Raw genomic sequence first — 19742 nt, 5'->3', positions numbered from 1 at the left:
TTAGGTAAAACGTACAAAGGCGTTCGTCAGAACGAGAACATTTCTGCAATCATTTTCTAGTTGGAAATCCCGTGTTTTGATCTTGATCAAATCTAGTTTTGTTTGTTGTTCTGTCTATTTGTCAGCCAATGTCTTCAACCACGGGGACTTGCGAAGTTAAGCCATCTTGGATTTTTTTATGAAAAAGTGTTTCTCACACTTTTTTTCATATCTGTGTACATATTCTCAACATACCGAGCAAATACTCTCGTGTTTTTGTTAATTATCTAAAGAAAGTCGAAAATCGGCAATTCAACCATAGGCTAATTCAACCCAAGATTTGAAAATGTTCCACCACTTACATGTTGATGATTTTTCCTCTCATCAATAGCATATTACATACTGTTTAATAGGATAAAAATTGGTTTGCATCCAACGCCCATAAAAGGGTGTATTCTCTAAAAAACACAGTTTTTGTGTCTAAAATGTTATCATCGAAAATGGCATTTTTGAGATTGTTTCTTCCATAAAATAGCCAAATGGCGCGATGGAAACATGATGTTTTGTCACAATCATACCATGAATGTATTCCTTACGGTGACCATCATTTGATTAGATTTTTATTAATATTTTACATAACATGCACATTTTATCAACACTTAGACAGCTTCTGAAAGGTACAACTTTGAGGAGCCATAAAAAACAAACCAAGTGACCTAAATCTTTATACTTTATAGATTTGTGACCACAACGGCATGGGCAATGCACCACCAACAGGAAATTTGAATCAGAGAAGGGGCCATTTTGGAAACAGGCCCTTTAATATAAAAGTCTAAAGGAAGTATCGAACAAAACCTTGTCAACATGCAATATCTGTATTATGTTTATTTGTCAATATTCAAGTCTATCAACACACTTTGTACAGCCAGGATTGTAAAGCTGGTGAAAATCATATCAAAATAACACACATCTTTAAAAAGTACAGATCATTAGTATCGGTCATATATTCAACAAACTCGTCACACAACCACATTTACTGTGAGTAAACAAACATCAAAGCAGGTACTACATGTATTAACTTATTTCCTGTTGACAAATAAGCATCAGTACATGGATACAGTATTAATATATCCAAACAAGGATACAGTATTAATATATCCAAACATGGATACAATTTTAATATATCCAAACACTTGGGTGCAATATTAATATACCCATGTAGTGACAATATTCATCAGTTATAAAAAATTACTTCAGAAACTTAATAAAACGAAAAATAAATGTAATAACATGTAATAACAAATTATATTAAAAATGTAAAATGAATAATGAACATAATTATACAAAAGTGAATGGAATAGATATAAAAACATATAATTATGTAAAAGTATTGCTGTCTTAGTATCACAATTACATTTAAGCATTGAACAAATGTTGTTTGCTTGCAAAGCTCTGGCATTCAAATACAATGTAGATCATAAATACCATACAAAAACACTTCAACGCTTATATATTTACATTCTTTTTCCTTTTTTTATTTTAAAATGCTATAATTCATATTTAAAATTCACAATTCCCGCCTTACCGACAGTCAGCTGATTTTTTGCCAGTCCTTAGTCCCACTTGGTTTACACACTTCTTCTTCTAGAATATATCTTCCGGTCACTCGATTTGTAGCTCTTCTGCTTCTGGAAGATCTTCTACCTCTTCCGTCTCGAAGCTGGAAGATGTATCTTCCAAGATGTCGGCGAAGATGTTTTAAGTGTGCGAGAGATGAGTTTCACTACAGAAGGATTAATAACAAATACATGCACATAGCGTTTGAGAAAACTTAAAAACTTGTTTGTTTTGTTTATATTCTACCGGTTTACTCGATTTACATATAACAGAATGCGATCTTCTTAGAAGGCTTCTCTTCTGAGAAGAGTGCAAATCGAGTTGGGCTCTTGGAACAGCGGAACATGGTCGCATCCTTTTTGGCAAACAAAATAGTACATGGAGAATTTTTAAAAAATCAGTTTGTTAATCATTTTATTATCAACGTAATGCGCAAACGGCATGTTTTTATAACAAATAATGTAGACAAAATAATTAGTCGTTAAACGTAATTATCCTCGATATTGTAGTTGCACTTGTATTAATATGCTGATAAGTGTAGCACGTGATTGATGGCATTTAAACGCACATCAATGCCAGAGCTCTCAAACAGGCTATATAGTGACAATACCAGACAAATGTAAATATAAACATGTAACTATACTAGGTATAGCCCAAAAGTACAGGTCTAGGGTCAACAGCATCTTTTGCCCCTAAAAGTATAGATCTCAGATCAACAGGTTTCTTTTGCACAAGTATAAATCTTGATTCGAATCAACAGTTTTTTTTTTTTTTTTTTTAGATCAACAGGTTGCTTTTGTGCGTACAAGTATAAATCTTGAATGAACAGCTAGGATTCTTTTGTGAAAACATGTGAAGATCTCCTTACAACAGGTCATATTGTCGATTTCTTTTAACATTCACATCTTATGTAGGTTTAACAAGGTAGCTACGGTATACAGTATACTTCTAGGAAACGGGATAATAACACCTAATACTATATAAAAAATAACATTTACAATGCAAGTATGATAAGCAGAACTTAAAAGCTTGTATTTAACTAGGACAAAGATGTATAAAATATCTCTTTGAAAGAGATGCTCCATCAGTAAGCTGATAGAAGACTTTGATTACTGATACCTGAATTATAATGAGGCCCCTGAGTAGATCATGAGTATTTAAAGCCAAATGTGGAAAAGGGAAGGTTGAAGTTCTGCTCTATTACGATAATGCAGTGTTATTGGATGACCACTCGATATAAAGTAGTATGCATAAAGGCTAGCTGGACAGTTGCAAGATTGACACCAATCTATTATTGCTTTAATGCAGAAGAGGCTGTAGTCGTTCAGCTTGCATTCAAATCATCAAACAAGTGAAATAATGCATCACAAATAACTCAAAACAAATTAAATGATGACACAAAACAAGTTCATTAATACTAACAGGATAAAAAATGAAGTTACCTCCATACAGGGAATCTTTACTATGTGGGAACATAATGCGGAATGTGAAATCATGGATAATCCTATTACAATAATTTTTTGAAACAATAAACAAATTTTTTTGGAGAATAGAGATTCAAGAGGAGAGGGGGGCAAGATTGGGGGTTTTGAGAAGGGAGAAGGGGTTTACAAATGTGAATTGTAAACAGACCACAAATTTAATGGACAGAAATCAAAGTGTTAATCACATGAGCTGTCCTCTGGTGCATGTACATTGTAATCTTAAAGCATATTGTAGATAAAATAAACGGGAACACACTATTATTTGGCAGTGTAGGAAAATAGCGAGAGTATGAAGGAAGCACATGTCTGTATATACATATAAACAGTTTCTATATAGATCACAATTTCAACTGGGGATACACATAACTCTTGGTTATATATCATCACTCAAAATCAATGTGGTGGCCAGGAACGATCATGGTGACTTGTATCACAGGTAACACAACCGATCTCAGTTTCTGTACAGTGGTATTCTGCAACAATGGTATAGGGATATACAAGACAATGTTTGTGGATTTATGCTTTTTGTGTTGGCTTAAATGACTTGCTGTTACAGTAGTGACTAAATTTTGAAATACAAATGTAATACTTTTTCAAAATAAGGACAAGCCAGTTGGTCTTTTACATTATGTCGCCTTTCAATCTAATGATGGACCTTCAGATGTAAATTAAACAGACATTGTAAATCTTTGTCAGTGGTCACTGGGATGTAGAATTTGTTTGCCTGGTCCATGATCCTTCATTAAAAAATCTATCCAACTGGTTCAACCGAATAAAAACAGCCCATGTGTTCAGTATTTGAAAATTGTCTTAAATCAACGACTTAGGGAGGTGACCTAAGTATTATAATAATTAGACCATATTGTAATTACATGAACTATTATAAGACGAATTGATAAAATCATTTGCAATTTCAATTTAATCCACAATCATGTCTTAATTATTTACCTAGAATTATTAAATAGTTGTCCTAAATAACATCAACAGTTCGTCATGAGTCAGATTCCTGTGACTGGTCACTATGCATTAGTCGTAGAGAACGTCGTTTGATGCGTTCATCAGTCTGGCGTTTGAAGGCATAGTTTAGTCTGGTGGCTCCCCACATCCACAAACTGTCTGGAATACACTGGATAATCCATCCCTGAAACAACAACACATAATATCAATGTGACTGTGCCAACAAAAAAGGATGTTGAATACACCCCAAACATATACTATCCTACAAGCTGTCATGATACAACCTCTTCTCTGACTGCCTTCAAATCAGGACTTCAGATGTATCATATCTGAAACAATATCTTGTCCTTTAACTTACAACTTGGTAAACTTTTAAAATATAAAACTGTCCATTTTAAAGGATACAGAACTGAATCAAGCATATACAGGTCAGAAGAAATCAGCTTAAAATTATGTAATGTTGACCAGTTTTGGTCCAAGCTCTGAGCCTGTGGAGGTGGTGAAGATAAAAATGTTCATACCACCAAACTGTCAACTCATCCTTATACTTACATCTGTTCAGTTAGTGTTATTTTTCTATATAGAATGCAACTCTAATCTAATCCTCTCCCAACTTTATCAGATAAAATGTGCTATGAAGTGGTTGATTTGATTAAACCACTTACATGATGTATTAAAGATCTTTCAACCTACCCACAGGATTTAGTTGGAGCATATAAATAGAAGTATTATAGGAAAGAAGATTGTTAATATTATAATTTTAGCTGTTTAGACCACTCATGATCAGCCCTTTGGTATGAAAATTAGGATAAAATTAAAAATTATGGTTTTGATAAAAACTTACATCCTCACTGCTTACTTGAGTAAATTATTACTAAGTATTCTAATATATTATTGCGAGTGATATTATTGTTGCAGTTGGCTTTGACCAATCAGAATGCTGCTTTCTATTAACTGCATTGAATTGAAATGCATCAAAGGTTGAATGAGTGGTTGTTTTGAAGAAACTCTGTAGTAAACATTTTGGGTTTTAATCAAATATTAATTTTGAAACAAGCTTCCCAGGTAAAAGCAGAAAATGTTGAAATTTTGTTTCCAGCCCATTAAAAATTATGTTATCTTGTTGTCAAGTCTAATGTCTTAAGAATTGAATCGAATTAAAATCTAGATGGTCATTCTCACTATGTTACATAAACATCTAACCATATCCAATATGGGGTCACGTTCTGATGACCTTTGGGATGTGTGTATATCACTTTCAGGGCGAATTGGCATTTTATCGATGTCATCGAAGCAAAAAACATTTCGTCACAGCATGCATCTGAAGCAAACCATTTCGGCACAGTATATAGCTTTATGCTTTATGGGACAAAATGACTTGAAACGAATTGACAGACTATACACTCTAGTCATGCTAATTCGGACATATAAAATTCACTTCCAAGATTCTGGAAGTAGCCATTTGATTGGCTAATCCAAAAGGTCATCCTGACGTGACCCCTTATGGGATGTTGTTAGATGTTCATGTAACGTAGTGATAATGACCATCTAGATTTTAATCAGATTGTTAAGAATTCGGCATACATAGACTTTTTGTTATTATTTGTATTTAAAAATGAAATGAATAGAAAATTGAATGTTTTTTCCATTGAATATCACAAATACAATTGTATATCACACATATGACAGAATATACCATGATATTCAACAGAACCATTCAACATTCTCTATATGCTACCAAAGAGTCATTCTGTGGTTTTAATGGCATTAGAAAATAAACAAAGTATACCAGTCCTATTGGTGTCATTTACCTAACATATATAACCTACTGTAAACTTTACAGCCTTCCAATAGTGAAGTTGTATGGTCCCAGAGAAATTCACTATTTTGAGCATTATTTATTTTGACCTTCAGACCCCTAGCATTTGTGAATAGTTATAGATTCAAGCATATCTGGGTCTGAAGAAGAGGATTTTGAAATTTCCACCAAGTTGACCAATGTAATCTGACTCATTTATCATTATACCTGTAAGGTATGTGGCCAGTACCCAGTCGTACGACTTGTATATCCTAGGGTAGCAATGGCGTGACGGGCATAATCAGCAGCAGACGGGATCATGATACTGGGGCGTGACAGAGTTTCACTGAAGCGTGTCATCCTGGTAGCTACATAGAAAGGCATTAATGACTGGACAATGATCCCATGGTCCTGGTATTCATACTGTATGGCTCGGGCAAAGTAATCCAGGAAACTCTAAAACACAAAATCATTGTTAAAAATACTGTATTCAACTCAAAATTGAAATCATTTAAGCATTGATGTCATTTTTGTTTGCAAACTTCTGTAAGAATCCGTGTAGCGGATTCATACAATTTGCAAACAAAATTTGTTTCATACCCCGATGAAACTAAAAAAAAATTGACATCAATGCTTATAATTAATTTTTGAAAATGATTTTCTAATTTAAAACATGTTTTATGTACAATTTTACTGGTTTTAAATGGGATTTTTTTTCTCAAATCAATACGCAACGTCAATTGTCATCTTGTGACGTCACATTTTTCGTGCCATTCTCGGAATTTCTTTCATAGAAGAATGAAAAGAATTTTTCGACCAATCACATTTGAGTATTTACCATGAAAACAAAGAAAAATTAATTATTCTGTTATAATATCACTCGTTTATAGTGGAATAAGCGTAACAATATTTACATAATATTATCTGTTTATAAAAAATTTCCCAACATAATGTTTTGTTCTTTTTTCAAACTATTGCTCTATTAATATTAATGTTTAATGTGTATATTTTTAATATATTATTCTATTTACCACTGAATTTCTTGAACTACAGTAAAACCTCATTATCTTGACGTCGCTATGGGTCACAAAAAACGTGAGATATTTTTAGGTAACAGATTATATCTTACATCGTATATAGAATTTTTATTTTCGGGACTGAATTTTTTCTTCACATTAAGCAGAGTCTTTGAGTTTTCAAAGTTGGAGATAACAAAGTTCACTAATGCAAAATATAGCTTAAGAGATTGTTTAAATTTGTATTCATACTAATGAAGGTGTGTCTGGTTACCTTGGTAGCAGAGTATACAGTTGTCAGTGGAGTGATTTTATCACAGGAGCCAGCCGATACCATCACCACTGCACCTTTACATCTGAAACAGGATTTTACATACACTCTTATAAACTTATAATTTAATACCTGGTAAATACCATCAATTTTTAAGTCATACCTATTAAATTCTTTATCAAAATATGTTATCAGAATACCCCTGACTTTGTGTACAGTTTCATACTGTTATCTCAGAGATTATTGGTTAATTGATATACAAACTGATAATAATCTCATATAATAACTTTCTCATGTCAACTTATATCCTCAACAAAGGTCTATATTACAGAATCACAACAAGTTTCATTGAAATATAAATCAGTAAAGAAAATATTTGATCTTTTATCTTTTAACTTATATTTCTGTTTTATTTGCTTGGTTACAATATCAGGACTCATTTTAAACTGTCAAGGACTCATTTAACCATTGCAAATTAATTCTATGCTACTTTAGTCCAAAATATACTGATGTTTTATCAACTAATATTATCAATCAAGCGTCATTCAAATTAAAGTTAATAAAATGTCAAGAGTTTTGGACTAATGATACTTATGATTTTTCAGAAATAATGAAGAATCACTGCATGAAACCTATATTTCCTTTTACCACAGCTTCATATATGTACCCTTACAGGGTGGGAGGTGGCTGTGTTACTCACTTTGACTGTTTTTCAATTTCATCATAGAAATTTACCTTTGAACCATTTGTGGTAATATCATATGGGTCATCTGTAAGAAATCATTTACATAATATTATTTGTAATTTGATTATCATAGAACTGCTTAAAATATGTGTCATTTACATCTATATGATGCTGGTATATACAGAAAGTGTTGTAATGAGAGATTTCTTATATGATGACTAATACAAATCAATCCCAGCTAAAATGGGAGTTATATTTTCCATGGAAAGTTTCCTGAATAATGTAAATCATTCATGGCCACTATTCTGTACAGTGTTAAATGGGATTTTCATTGAGATTTAGAGTATTTTCCAGGGAAGTCCATTGGTCTATGTGCATGAGTGATATGAAGAACTTCAATACCTCATCATGCCTATCATTAAGAAGATTTATCAAATTATGTATAATCAGGGACACACATAGACACATGTCTGACATACGTCCCTGCTAAATATACACTTTTTAAAATACACTGTCAGGGCTTTTTTTCTGACAATTTTTTATGTCTAATAAAAAGAACCCATTCTCAATTGAAATAGTATCATAATGAAGCAAAGTTACTCTGCAAAACTTTCCTTCCAAAATCACCAATTTGCTTCCAATAATGAACAAAAAGACTCCATCCTGATCAAGTTGTTATAAAGGACAATACCAATACTCACCATAGTCGCTGTGGCTACGTTCACATTGATTAACTGCCATAACATCTGAAACAATCAAAATAAGAATCAAGTAATCTTGTAAAATTTTCATGTTAAGTAACTATATATTACACCCACTGGATTTTGTGCACCAAGTCCTTATCAAAATCCTTATAAAATTAATCATTCAACACCAATGATGGGCATAAATGCACATCTATCATTCCAAAATAGCAGGTCAAAGGTCAAACAGTTATCTTGATTGAACATTTTGTACCTGGTCTGTGATTGGCTGTAGATGTTTTGATGAAACATTTACTGGAATGTAGTGAATTACATCTTACATCAGTCAGACACCACTACCAGACAGGGTTTAGTGAATTTTTTGTCACTGCCAGAGATTTTTTTTATATAATATCATTTACTCTCAGACTGAATACATTGTACAGGTCATGCTTGTACTCTTTGTCTAAGGTAAATGTAAACTTTATTTATTTTACAAAATTGCGAATTGTTATATTAACTTATGTTAATCATGCTTGTTGGCCCGGATGGAAGTGTGAGAGGGGTCTTAGTGTGGGAGTAAATCCGAGTACCCAGAGAAAACCCACAGAGTCAGACAGGTGATCCCATACCTCTTCACGTTTGATCAGGGAATCCAACCCCAGATGTCTAGGTCAAGTGAAAGACAATTGGGTACTACTCTGCCACCCAACCACTAATCAGCTGAAGGCTAGTGTGTATAATTCAAACTGTATACCCAAGTAACACTATATATACAATTTATATACTGTCACTAGGAATGTGTGATGTATGGTTCGACCTGAAATATATCATATACAAGTCGCGGTTGTAACAGTATAAGGAATGTGATAGTTATCTCCCCTGTATTTTACCTCTGTAGGCACCTCCAGGAACGGTTGTGGGTAATCATACATCACTCCAACATTATTGACTGTCAACAAAATAAAGCAATATTATAGCAGAGTTAATGAGCTGTGAATGAGAACAAGTACCAAAAAGTGGGCTAGTGCTGCGATAATTCAGTATTTACACAATTTTATTCCAAGGCTCTTGGCTGGATATTTTTCTAAATCATCGACTCATCATTTTTGATATAACTTTAAAGGTATAAATCACACTGGCCTAGGTTATGTAACTTTTTAAGTATGGTTTCAAAAAACAAAACTGCTCTACAAAAATAATTTATGATTCTAATTTAACTCTACAACAGCTATCTTTTTAATTGTATAATTAAAACTGAACTGATTCCTGATTTGAATTATACTTGATTATTTATCATTCCATGAACTAATCTTCCCTTTTTATCAAAAGGTAGTACTGTCGCAATGGCTGCAGGTCTGTGATCAGGCCTATGGTTATTCCAGTAAAAGACACAATGTATATCTTATGGCAGGACTCCAAGAAGACAAAAATTCTTTGTATGGTAGGTGCGGGAGAAAAAGCAGCCGTTTTCATGTTTTTTTTATACTTACTCCAGCCCTTTTTATATGTTTTTTTATACTTAAATATGAAATCACTTCTATTGCTGGTTTCTGATTGAGAAAACATAGAGAGTCCTCTCATTGAAAAGATATATAATATATATATAACCAGTAAATATATTACTGGAATATTAATAGCCTTAATACCACCAGGGAAGTTTTATCTAATTTTTTATTATCATAAAACATGTACAGTATATTTATAATCCCATTAAAAAGAATCTCATACATAATTATATAAACAACAACAGTATATTTAACATATTACATGTATATATATAGTATTATGACTGACCTAGTATTCCAATTTCTTTGTCTTTGATTGCTTCCCATATTTCTTGGTAAATTTCTCGACCTTCATTAAAATTGATGCCTAAAACGCAGGTTTGCACACCATATTTTTCTTCTGAAAACACAAAAAATGAGTTTTAATTAGCATAAGAATTGTTGTATTGTAAAGTGTGATAATAAAAGCTCGAGCAAACCGGTTAATTACTTGCATATATGTTACATACACAATAAGTCTAGATTTTCTTCCATCCACACATACTTGTATGTATATTTGTTGAATAATATAGTATGATAAATATATCCTTTATGGAAAAATCATGTGGGAATAACAGAATCCCTCACTCTCAAACCAAAGTGGAAGACACTTTAGTTATCAAACGCAAGACTATAACAAAAGCATCTTAAAGAGCAAATCCCAAGGGAGGGTCCAGATCAGTACTATCTCACTTCAGGTAATTTAAGGGGTTTAATGTACATGTGCAAGGAGTGAGGGAGTATATCTTTTTCTCATACCATGTTGGCCTTGTTATGTACAATATTACAATATTTAAGTGCATGTACATTCTACTTTAAGGTAATTAAGCTAAGGTTAAGGTAATATAATTGTGATGATGATGTCCAATTCATTACTCCAGTATACTTGTGCTGTAGGTAGTGAAATGTCAACTCTTAAAGCAAGCCATTTCAGTTTCAGCAAAATGGCAACCCTAATGATAGATCATAATACTGAACTTCAAAAAGATAGTTGATGTATGTCTTTCCCTTGGATTGAGGTTTCAGAACCACTTACATACATATGTGACATTATTATTTTATCCTAGCTACATTCCACTAGTATTATGAAGTTGTGCATTACAATGAGTCCGGTTACAGGAAAAATGCAGTACAGTGTTAAAAGTACCTATGTCCTTGGCTGTCCTGTATAAGCGATTCTCTTTTTTGCTGATCAGAACAATGTTGAGGCCACGACTAGCTAACTCTCTTGCATAAGCTCGTCCTATCCCCTCACTGCTTCCTGTCACCACTAGAAACAAAATAGTACAGATATTGATAGTCTGAATTTTCTGACGATCTTATACTACAAGGCAACTTGAAAGGCGATATTAACATCATGCCCAGAACCCTTCGGATTAATATATTGTATACTGGTATATAATAAGCAGTAGATCAATCTGAACTCATTCCAGAATGCTACAGCAACATGCCCAAAATCATCACAAGAGGCCTTTAAAGTGGATATATATGTTGTGATAAAGATTCTAATAATAATGCATTTGACCTGTATGTGTGACCTTGAAAGTAGGTCATGGTCACCATGTCCTATATATATTAATTTTTATTTGATAGTCATTAGATTTTGGTAGCCCTTTATGCAAGCATGCTACTGTCCCATTGCATTATCTTGGGCCTCTTGGTTGAGAAATTGTTTATTTTGTTGAGAAATTGTTTAATGGAAGAAGTTTATGCTGGACAGACAGCCATTGGATACTGTCCCAGATCATATATAATATAGTTAAATTAGTTAATATAACCTTTTTGCCTGTTGGGGAGCTAATTACTCCAACAATGTTAGAGGTTTTACACGGCGAGATACTTTTGACAGCCGCCGTGTAACGCAGTCGCCAAAATCATATAGATAGATAGAAAAAGAGCCGATCAGCGGCCTCTTATGTTATAGGAGTAGGGAGCTAATATATAGGTTAGTTTAAAAAGGGACATAAATTATAACACATTGAAAATTTCAAAAGTCTGTAAATGCAGTGAAATGGAATTCAAAAGTCAATTTTAAATTTATTACAATCCAGCAGTTTAATTCATTAAATTGCACACACATCAGTTCTTTAAGTAACGTTAGATCTATCTTCTTCTTCCTCCGTCAATGCTGATGATTATACCCTCGGGGTAACACAGAATCGTGAAAGGGGGAGGGGTATGTACATATACATATACATGTCTGGTGTAGGGGCCCTACACCAGACATGGTGACAGGGCCAGAGGAAACTCGGGCTATATTATTTTTGCCAAATGCAATGAAAAGGAAACAATTCCTACATCATGTATCAGACTTGTCGGTACATGCATCTACACTGCTATTGCTTACATAGATACTTATACACTGATATAGGTCTTTGCTATACAGAAGTAGACCAGTTTTCCACATTCAATGTAAAATCGATGCTAACGCAATACTATAACACATTGCGTATCAAGCTTACCGGCCCATTTTCCAAAACGCTTCTGAAGATTACTCCATCTTGACAATTTACTGAGTAAATGGTCGTTTCCTGCCTTTAACACACAACCGATGAATTGTAATGTCTTCCGTGAGGCATATAATGCACCGATAAAGGCCAGTGCATCCCTAGTAGACCGACAAACCAATGATATTTCACGAAAAAGATATTCGAAACTGTCAACTACCGCCATTTTCCCTAATTCGTTCGGGTCTCTCGGACGTATAGCTAGGGTTAACGTAAAATATGGGAAAATGGAAAGCTATGTTAAAAATAGTAATGCTTCGAACGGATATCAAAAATCTTAAAGATACATGTACGTTTATGTGTGTCAAAAAGAAAATCGATATTATTGGACAAACATATGATTAAATGAACGTAAAGGCATGTACACAACGCGATGATTATATTTGACAGCACTTAAAACTATTCCGAAAAAGACGGTATGAATCAATAGACTGTAAGCCCTTGGAGCCAACGAAACGTACATGTATGTAGACTATATAGATATACATAGAGAATCACGGACAGTGTCTTAAAATATCAGCTGTATTTTGGCGAGGGTTAAGAAAGACAAAAGTATGAAAGGTCGTTCATGTAAAAAAAAAAACGAGATACATTTAACGCGTTTGCATTTAACGCATTAAACATACCATTTAACCGTTAAAACTAGTTTAACGCGTTAAGATTTAAATTTTTACATTTAACGCGTTAAATGCAGTTTTATCACGTTCATAATTATTTTAACGCGTTAAATCTTAACGCGTTAAACTTTATCAGATTAACCAATCGATTGCACCCTTGCATATCAGCATTCGGGTTGAAAGTTCTTCATGGAAGCGGGAAAATATGGAGGCTTCGAGGAGAGAGGTTCGGGCAGTGGTTCAAGAATGCCTTGGGCTGTGCCAAGACACCCGTCGGCGATATTGTCAGTGGGCATGTATAAATTATTTGACAATGGTTATTTGTCAAAAAAAAATGAAGAGTCAACGTATGACTACTACGTGTGAATCCCGATGTCGGCGTTTGGTTTGTTTTGGTCTGCAGATTGGTTTATTATTATTATTATTTCAAACAGTTTAATGACAGAATATTACAGTACGCGTTGATAGAACATAAACACATTAAAGAGGACGTTGATATTTCTGAAAACCGATTTAAACAGAGACCCTATCAAAATAATCAATTTGTGCAATGAACCAACAAATTTTTCCTCTTTCACTGTGCTTCATTCTTTTGGTCATTTCAGTGATTTGTGTAGGTCTGTAAGATACATTGTTGTACATTACTGTAACTGGTACATTCTGATGACGTCACATTGTTTACAGACATTCCGAGTTGTGTCATTTTGTTCAGCGATTTGGTAGTTTTGTCATCTTTGAAAATTGATGAGATTATACAGAACATCACACATTATACCGTGTTATAAATGCAGTTTACAGGTAACAAGATGTTCGTCTATGGTGGTCAGCTGCCATATGATCCATCATGTACAAAATGTATGAAAATAATCATGGATTATGGGGTAAGAACTGGGACCAATACACCAAACCAGATGGCACCGTCGTATGTTGAAAAATCGCATAAAGTTAGTAAACTTTACCAATATAAACTCTATAATAAAACGGAGAGAAAAAAAGTGTCATCTTTGTACAAGGGTGTCTCTTTTGTCAACATTACACCTCATGCCAACACGATAACAATAACTGACGGTAGAGTCAATGCATTCTCTCAAGAAAGCTGGCTCTGGCAGCCATACTGTTAGTCCTTCAAATACTTATACATTTGTATATATGCAACAAGGAATTTGATTCGTCTGCTATTTTAGTCATTTTAACGCGTTAAAACAAAAGCTACGACTTTTAACGCGTTAAACGAACGAAGCTGTTTATCACGTTAAATGCTAGCTAAGTAACAAATTTAACGCTTTAAAATTCCAAGAAAACATTTAACGTGTTAAGATTTAACGCTTTAAGTTTTAAATAATGCGTTAAATGATAACGCGTTAAAGCTTTTACGCGTTAATCTTAACTCGTTAAAACTGCATGCCTCGGTGACGACACAGCTGACATTTATCAACGACCCCTCGTTTGTGGAAAATTGCCCCTGTCTGTCAAATCAGCTGCAATTATCTTCAATACGGGAACGACTGAACCTAATGTAAATTGTCAAATTTAAAGTATTTTTTTTCCGATAATCGTAACCATTGACAAGCTCAAAAGAATTTGTTAATAATTTATGAACCATTTTTATTATCTTTTTTTCTGTGATTGTTCTATTTTGTAACAAATGTTCTTATAGATATAAATTATATTGGTGATTATTGCACATGAAATACGTACCATTTTCAAGTGACATTTAAGAAATGAATACTCGTTGGGTTGTTACTATCATAAATCATTACTTATCATTAATGAAAGCGCTATGTTTCACGAGCTTCAAGAGAGCTACAAGTGTATGATTTACGACTTGTGCAAATTAAGTGGAATCTCGGAAGTTCATGTTTAACGCGTTAAATGTCGTTTAACGCGTTAAATGCTAACGCGTTAAATGTATCTCGTTTTTGACATGAACGGCCTTTCATACAAAAGTGGCGAGCCTTGGCGAGTCACTTTTGTCTTTCTGTCCCGAGCCAAAAATACAGCTTATATTTCAAGACACTGACCGTGTATTTTATTTGTCCTGCAACAGTCATCAAAAATAATCATCAAAAATAATCATTTTGAAGTGAAACGTTGTCAAAAATTATAGAAATATGTTCGCCTTTTAAACGTTGTTTCACTTTGAAGTAGGTCAGTCGAATTGACGCACGTGCTAAGATTCCAAAATACAGCTGTTTTTCGTCACTGACGTATACAGCAAAAATATATATGGTGGGTGTATATTCCGACAATGCGGTGGCAGTTGCAGAATAAAACTATATATATATCCATACATCGGTAACATGTTGATATATGGTATACGTATACGTAGGAGTTTATGAGGCACAGTTTTACTTTCTATTCAGCATGCTTTGATATATATTAAAAAAAACCTTTTTCTATCATCAGAATGTACTAATTTAGACAAGGTCATATCCTTGATGAATCTATATGACTTCACATTAATGATAAATGTTATCAATGATCCAATATGTATGTCAATGTATTACTTCTAATTTTCAAACATTTATTTGCACTTAGTTAATTTTTCTTTTTCATTGTACTCTTTTTTATTTTGGAGGAAATAAAGAATTGAATTGAATTGAATGAATGAAAGGATAAAAAGAAACTATGAAAATATAGGAAAGTGATGCCACTGTGGATTCTTAGTAAATGTGACCTAGCTATTTTTGATATCAGAAAATCAATTCTTGATATAAAAGATTCGATCTGTTAAATTGATATCAAAAAACTTTTTCTGATATAAAAAAGCCTTTTCTGATATATAGTATATACATTGTATCTATGTATATATATATATCATAATCGCATTCCTGATCATGATAAAGAAAATCTATTTTCTTATATTAAAACTAATTCTTGATATCCGAAATTATTTTTGTTATATAAAAACACTGAACAAATAGTAAAACGGCGCCTCATACATTTGATATAGGCCTTAGTCATGGAACAATACATGGATCAACTAACGTGTTAGGTCCATTATGGCCATTTAAAGAAATACGTCTTAATCAATAATTCGACGTATATATCTGTACCTAGTGCATCAAGTTATAATAACAGTACTATATTGATAATTTCTTTATTTGCAGGTGTTTCAGGCAATTATGTACCGTAAATCTTGAGTGATGATGATGATGTGATGATGATCGTGGTGGTGGTGGTGGTGGTGGTTGTGATGATGATGATGATGATGATCAATTTACCAGTGTTCTCTATGTTAGGTAAAACTGTTTCCCAATGTCAATGTACCAGTGTTCTCTATGTTAGTAAAACTGTTTCTCAATGTACCAGTGTTCTCTATGCTAGTTAAACTGTTTCCCAGTATCAATGTATCAGTGTTCTCTATGTTAGTAAAACTGTTTCCCAGTATCAATGTACCAGTGTTCTCTATGTTAGTTAAACTGTTTCCCAGTATCAATGTACCAGTGTTCTCAGTGTTAGTAAAACTGTTTCCCAATGTCAGTGTACCAGTGTTCTCTATGTTAGTAAAACTGTTTCCCAGTATCAATGTACCAGTGTTCTCTATGTTAGTAAAACTGTTTCCCAGTATCAATGTACCAGTGTTCTCTATGTTAGTAAAACTGTTTCCCAGTATCAATGTACCAGTGTTCTCTATGTTAGTAAAACTGTTTCCCAGTATCAATGTACCAGTGTTCTCTATGTTAGTAAAACTGTTTCCCAGTATCAATGTACCAGTGTTCTCAATGTTAGTAAAACTGTTTCCCAGTATCAATGTACCAGTGTTCTCTATGTTAGTAAACTGTTTCCCAGTATCAATGTACCAGTGTTCTCTATGTAAGTAAAACTGTTTCCCAGTATCAATGTACCAGTGTTCTCTATGTAAGTAAAACTGTTTCCCAGTATCAATGTACCAGTGTTCTCAATGTTAGTAAAACTGTTTCCCAGTATCAATGTACCAGTGTTCTCTATGTAAGTAAAACTGTTTCCCAATGTCAATGTACCAGTGTTCTCTATGTTAGTAAAACTGTTTCTCAATGTACCAGTGTTCTCTATGCTAGTTAAACTGTTTCCCAGTATCAATGTACCAGTGTTCTCTATGTTAGTAAACTGTTTCCCAACGTCAATATACCAGTGTTCTCTATGCTAGTTAAACTGTTTCCCAGTATCAATGTACCAGTGTTCTCTATGTTAGTAAAACTGTTTCCCAGTATCAATGTACCAGTGTTCTCTATGTTAGTAAAACTGTTTCCCAATGTCAATATACCAGTGTTCTCTATGTAAGTAAAACAGTTTCCCAGTATCAATGTACCAGTGTTCTCTATGTTAGTAAAACTGTTTCCCAGTATCAATGTACCAGTGTTCTCTATGTAAGTAAAACTGTTTCCCAGTATCAATGTACCAGTGTTCTCTATGTAAGTAAAACTGTTTCCCAATGTCAGTGTACCAGTGTTCTCTATGTAAGTAAAACTGTTTCCCAGTATCAATGTACCAGTGTTCTCTATGTTAGTAAAACTGTTTCCTAACATCAATATACCAGTGTTCTCTATGTTAAACTGTTTCCCAGTATCAATGTACCAGTGTTCTCTATGTTAGTAAAACTGTTTCCCAGTATCAATGTACCAGTGTTCTCTATGTTAGTAAACTGTTTCCCAGTATCAATGTACCAGTGTTCTCTATGTTAGTAAAACTGTTTCCCAGTATCAATGTACCAGTGTTCTCTATGTTAGTAAAACTGTTTCCCAGTATCAATGTACCAGTGTTCTCTATGTTAGTAAAACTGTTTCCCAGTATCAATGTACCAGTGTTCTCTATGTTAGTAAAACTGTTTCCCAGTATCAATGTACCAGTGTTCTCTATGTTAGTAAACTGTTTCCCAGTATCAATGTACCAGTGTTCTCTATGTTAGTAAACTGTTTCCCAATGTCAGTGTACCAGTGTTCTCTATGTAAGTAAAACTGTTTCCCAGTATCAATGTACCAGTGTTCTCTATGTTAGTAAAACTGTTTCCCAGTATCAATGTACCAGTGTTCTCTATGTTAGTAAAACTGTTTCCCAGTATCAATGTACCAGTGTTCTCTATGTTAGTAAACTGTTTCCCAACGTCAATGTACCAGTGTTCTCTATGTAAGTAAAACTGTTTCCCAATGTCAGTGTACCAGTGTTCTCTATGTAAGTAAACTGTTTCCCAATGTCAGTGTACTAGTGTTCTCTATGTAAGTAAAACTGTTTCCCAATGTCAGTGTACTAGTGTTCTCTATGTTAGTTAAACTGTTTCCCAGTATCAATGTACCAGTGTTCTCTATGTTAGTAAAACTGTTTCCTAGCATCAATGTACCAGTGTTCTCTATGTTAGTAAAACTGTTTCTCAGTTTTAATGTACCAGTGTTCTCTATGTTAGTAAAACTGTTTCCCAATGTCAATGTACCAGTGTTCTCTATGTTATTAAAACTGTTTTCCAATGTCAGTGTACCAGTGTTCTCTATGTAAGTAAAACTGTTTCCCAATGTCAATGTACCAGTGTTCTCTATGTTATTAAAACTGTTTCCCAATGTCAGTGTACTAGTGTTCTCTATGCTAGTTAAACTGTTTCCCAGTGTCAACGTACCAGTGTTCTCTATGTTAGTAAATCTGTTTCCCAATGTCAACGTACCAGTGTTCTCTATATTTCTATATATACCTTAGTGTGTTAGATTCCAGAAAGCACTGTAAGCTACCTGACTGATATATGGTGCTCTGCAAAGCAGTAATAAAACCAGGTCACTTCTTGGTCAGAAACCATTAATTGTCATCGTGCACATTCCTATGCCCGCTTTAGTTTATTTAGACATCATTGTGTGTTACTCAACTTCTCATATTCTTGTTTCTCTTTCCACATTTCATTCGCTCTTTGTTTTCGCTCGTTAAAGGTGCTTTATCGAAGACAAAGAGTTATTAAGATCCGAAAGTTGGAACTTTAAATTTTATTTTTTAGATTAAAAGTGGATTGATAATTAATTGCATCCCGATATTTTATCGTAACGCGCCTCTATATTTTGTACTTACCTTTTGTCTTATAAGCGATTATCATAAGGACGCTGTCGTTATTATTATTTCTTATTTGTTGGTGTTAATTCAGATGTGGAATTTGTGGGAGAAGTATTGTATACGTTGTCGGCGATGCAGCATTTTAACTTTCCCTAATATTTGTTTCTCCTTTTTCCATTTTCCCCCTTCGTGTTATCCAGTAATAATTGCCAAAACAAATCAGACAAACGACACATCATATGTAAGTAGTGTTTTATCTTTGCTTTCATCATAATAGCATTATGTATGCTTTACTTAGACAATAAACAAATATAATAGTAAACGATTTAATCATATTGAACACAATGAAGAGATTATTCCAGGAAATTATGCAAATCATCCACCGAATAAATGTCCATATTTATGAATAATCTTCCAAGTGAAGAGAAAGGTATATGCTATGAATGCTGTCAAGGGCTGTCAGCCTAGGGGACTAAACATCGCCGTATGTCGATAAAACACTATTCCTCTCCAGGATAATACATACCTCAACACGTTTAGATTGTCTTGTATAGCTACGGGCACCTGTCTGTCTA

The 19742-nt window shown here is 33.7% G+C and overlaps 1 protein-coding gene across 2 annotated transcripts; it reads right to left on the bottom strand.

Moving 5' to 3' along the window:
* Positions 1 to 838: 838 nt before the first annotated feature.
* LOC117335528 (inactive hydroxysteroid dehydrogenase-like protein 1) lies at positions 839 to 12719 on the bottom strand. Of its 2 annotated transcripts, XM_033895570.1 has the most exons (10): positions 12500 to 12710; positions 11185 to 11307; positions 10288 to 10398; positions 9384 to 9442; positions 8509 to 8553; positions 7858 to 7892; positions 7126 to 7207; positions 6064 to 6291; positions 4029 to 4221; positions 839 to 3553 (listed from the first exon to the last, which is right to left on the bottom strand). In XM_033895570.1, exons 1-9 carry the CDS (start codon positions 12708 to 12710, stop codon positions 4072 to 4074), a joined length of 1044 nt encoding a protein of 347 aa, XP_033751461.1. In that variant the 3' UTR covers positions 839 to 3553; positions 4029 to 4071. The 2 variants fall into 2 exon arrangements, with proteins under 2 accessions (XP_033751461.1, XP_033751462.1); XM_033895571.1 differs by having other exon boundaries at positions 839 to 4221; positions 12500 to 12719.
* Positions 12720 to 19742: the final 7023 nt, after the last annotated feature.

The sequence above is a fragment of the Pecten maximus genome, chromosome 10, assembly GCF_902652985.1.
Source record: "Pecten maximus chromosome 10, xPecMax1.1, whole genome shotgun sequence".
NCBI classification, from domain to species: Eukaryota; Metazoa; Mollusca; class Bivalvia; order Pectinida; family Pectinidae; genus Pecten; species Pecten maximus.
Note: the sequence above shows the minus strand (reverse complement) of the source record. Positions and strands in the feature narration are given on the sequence as shown.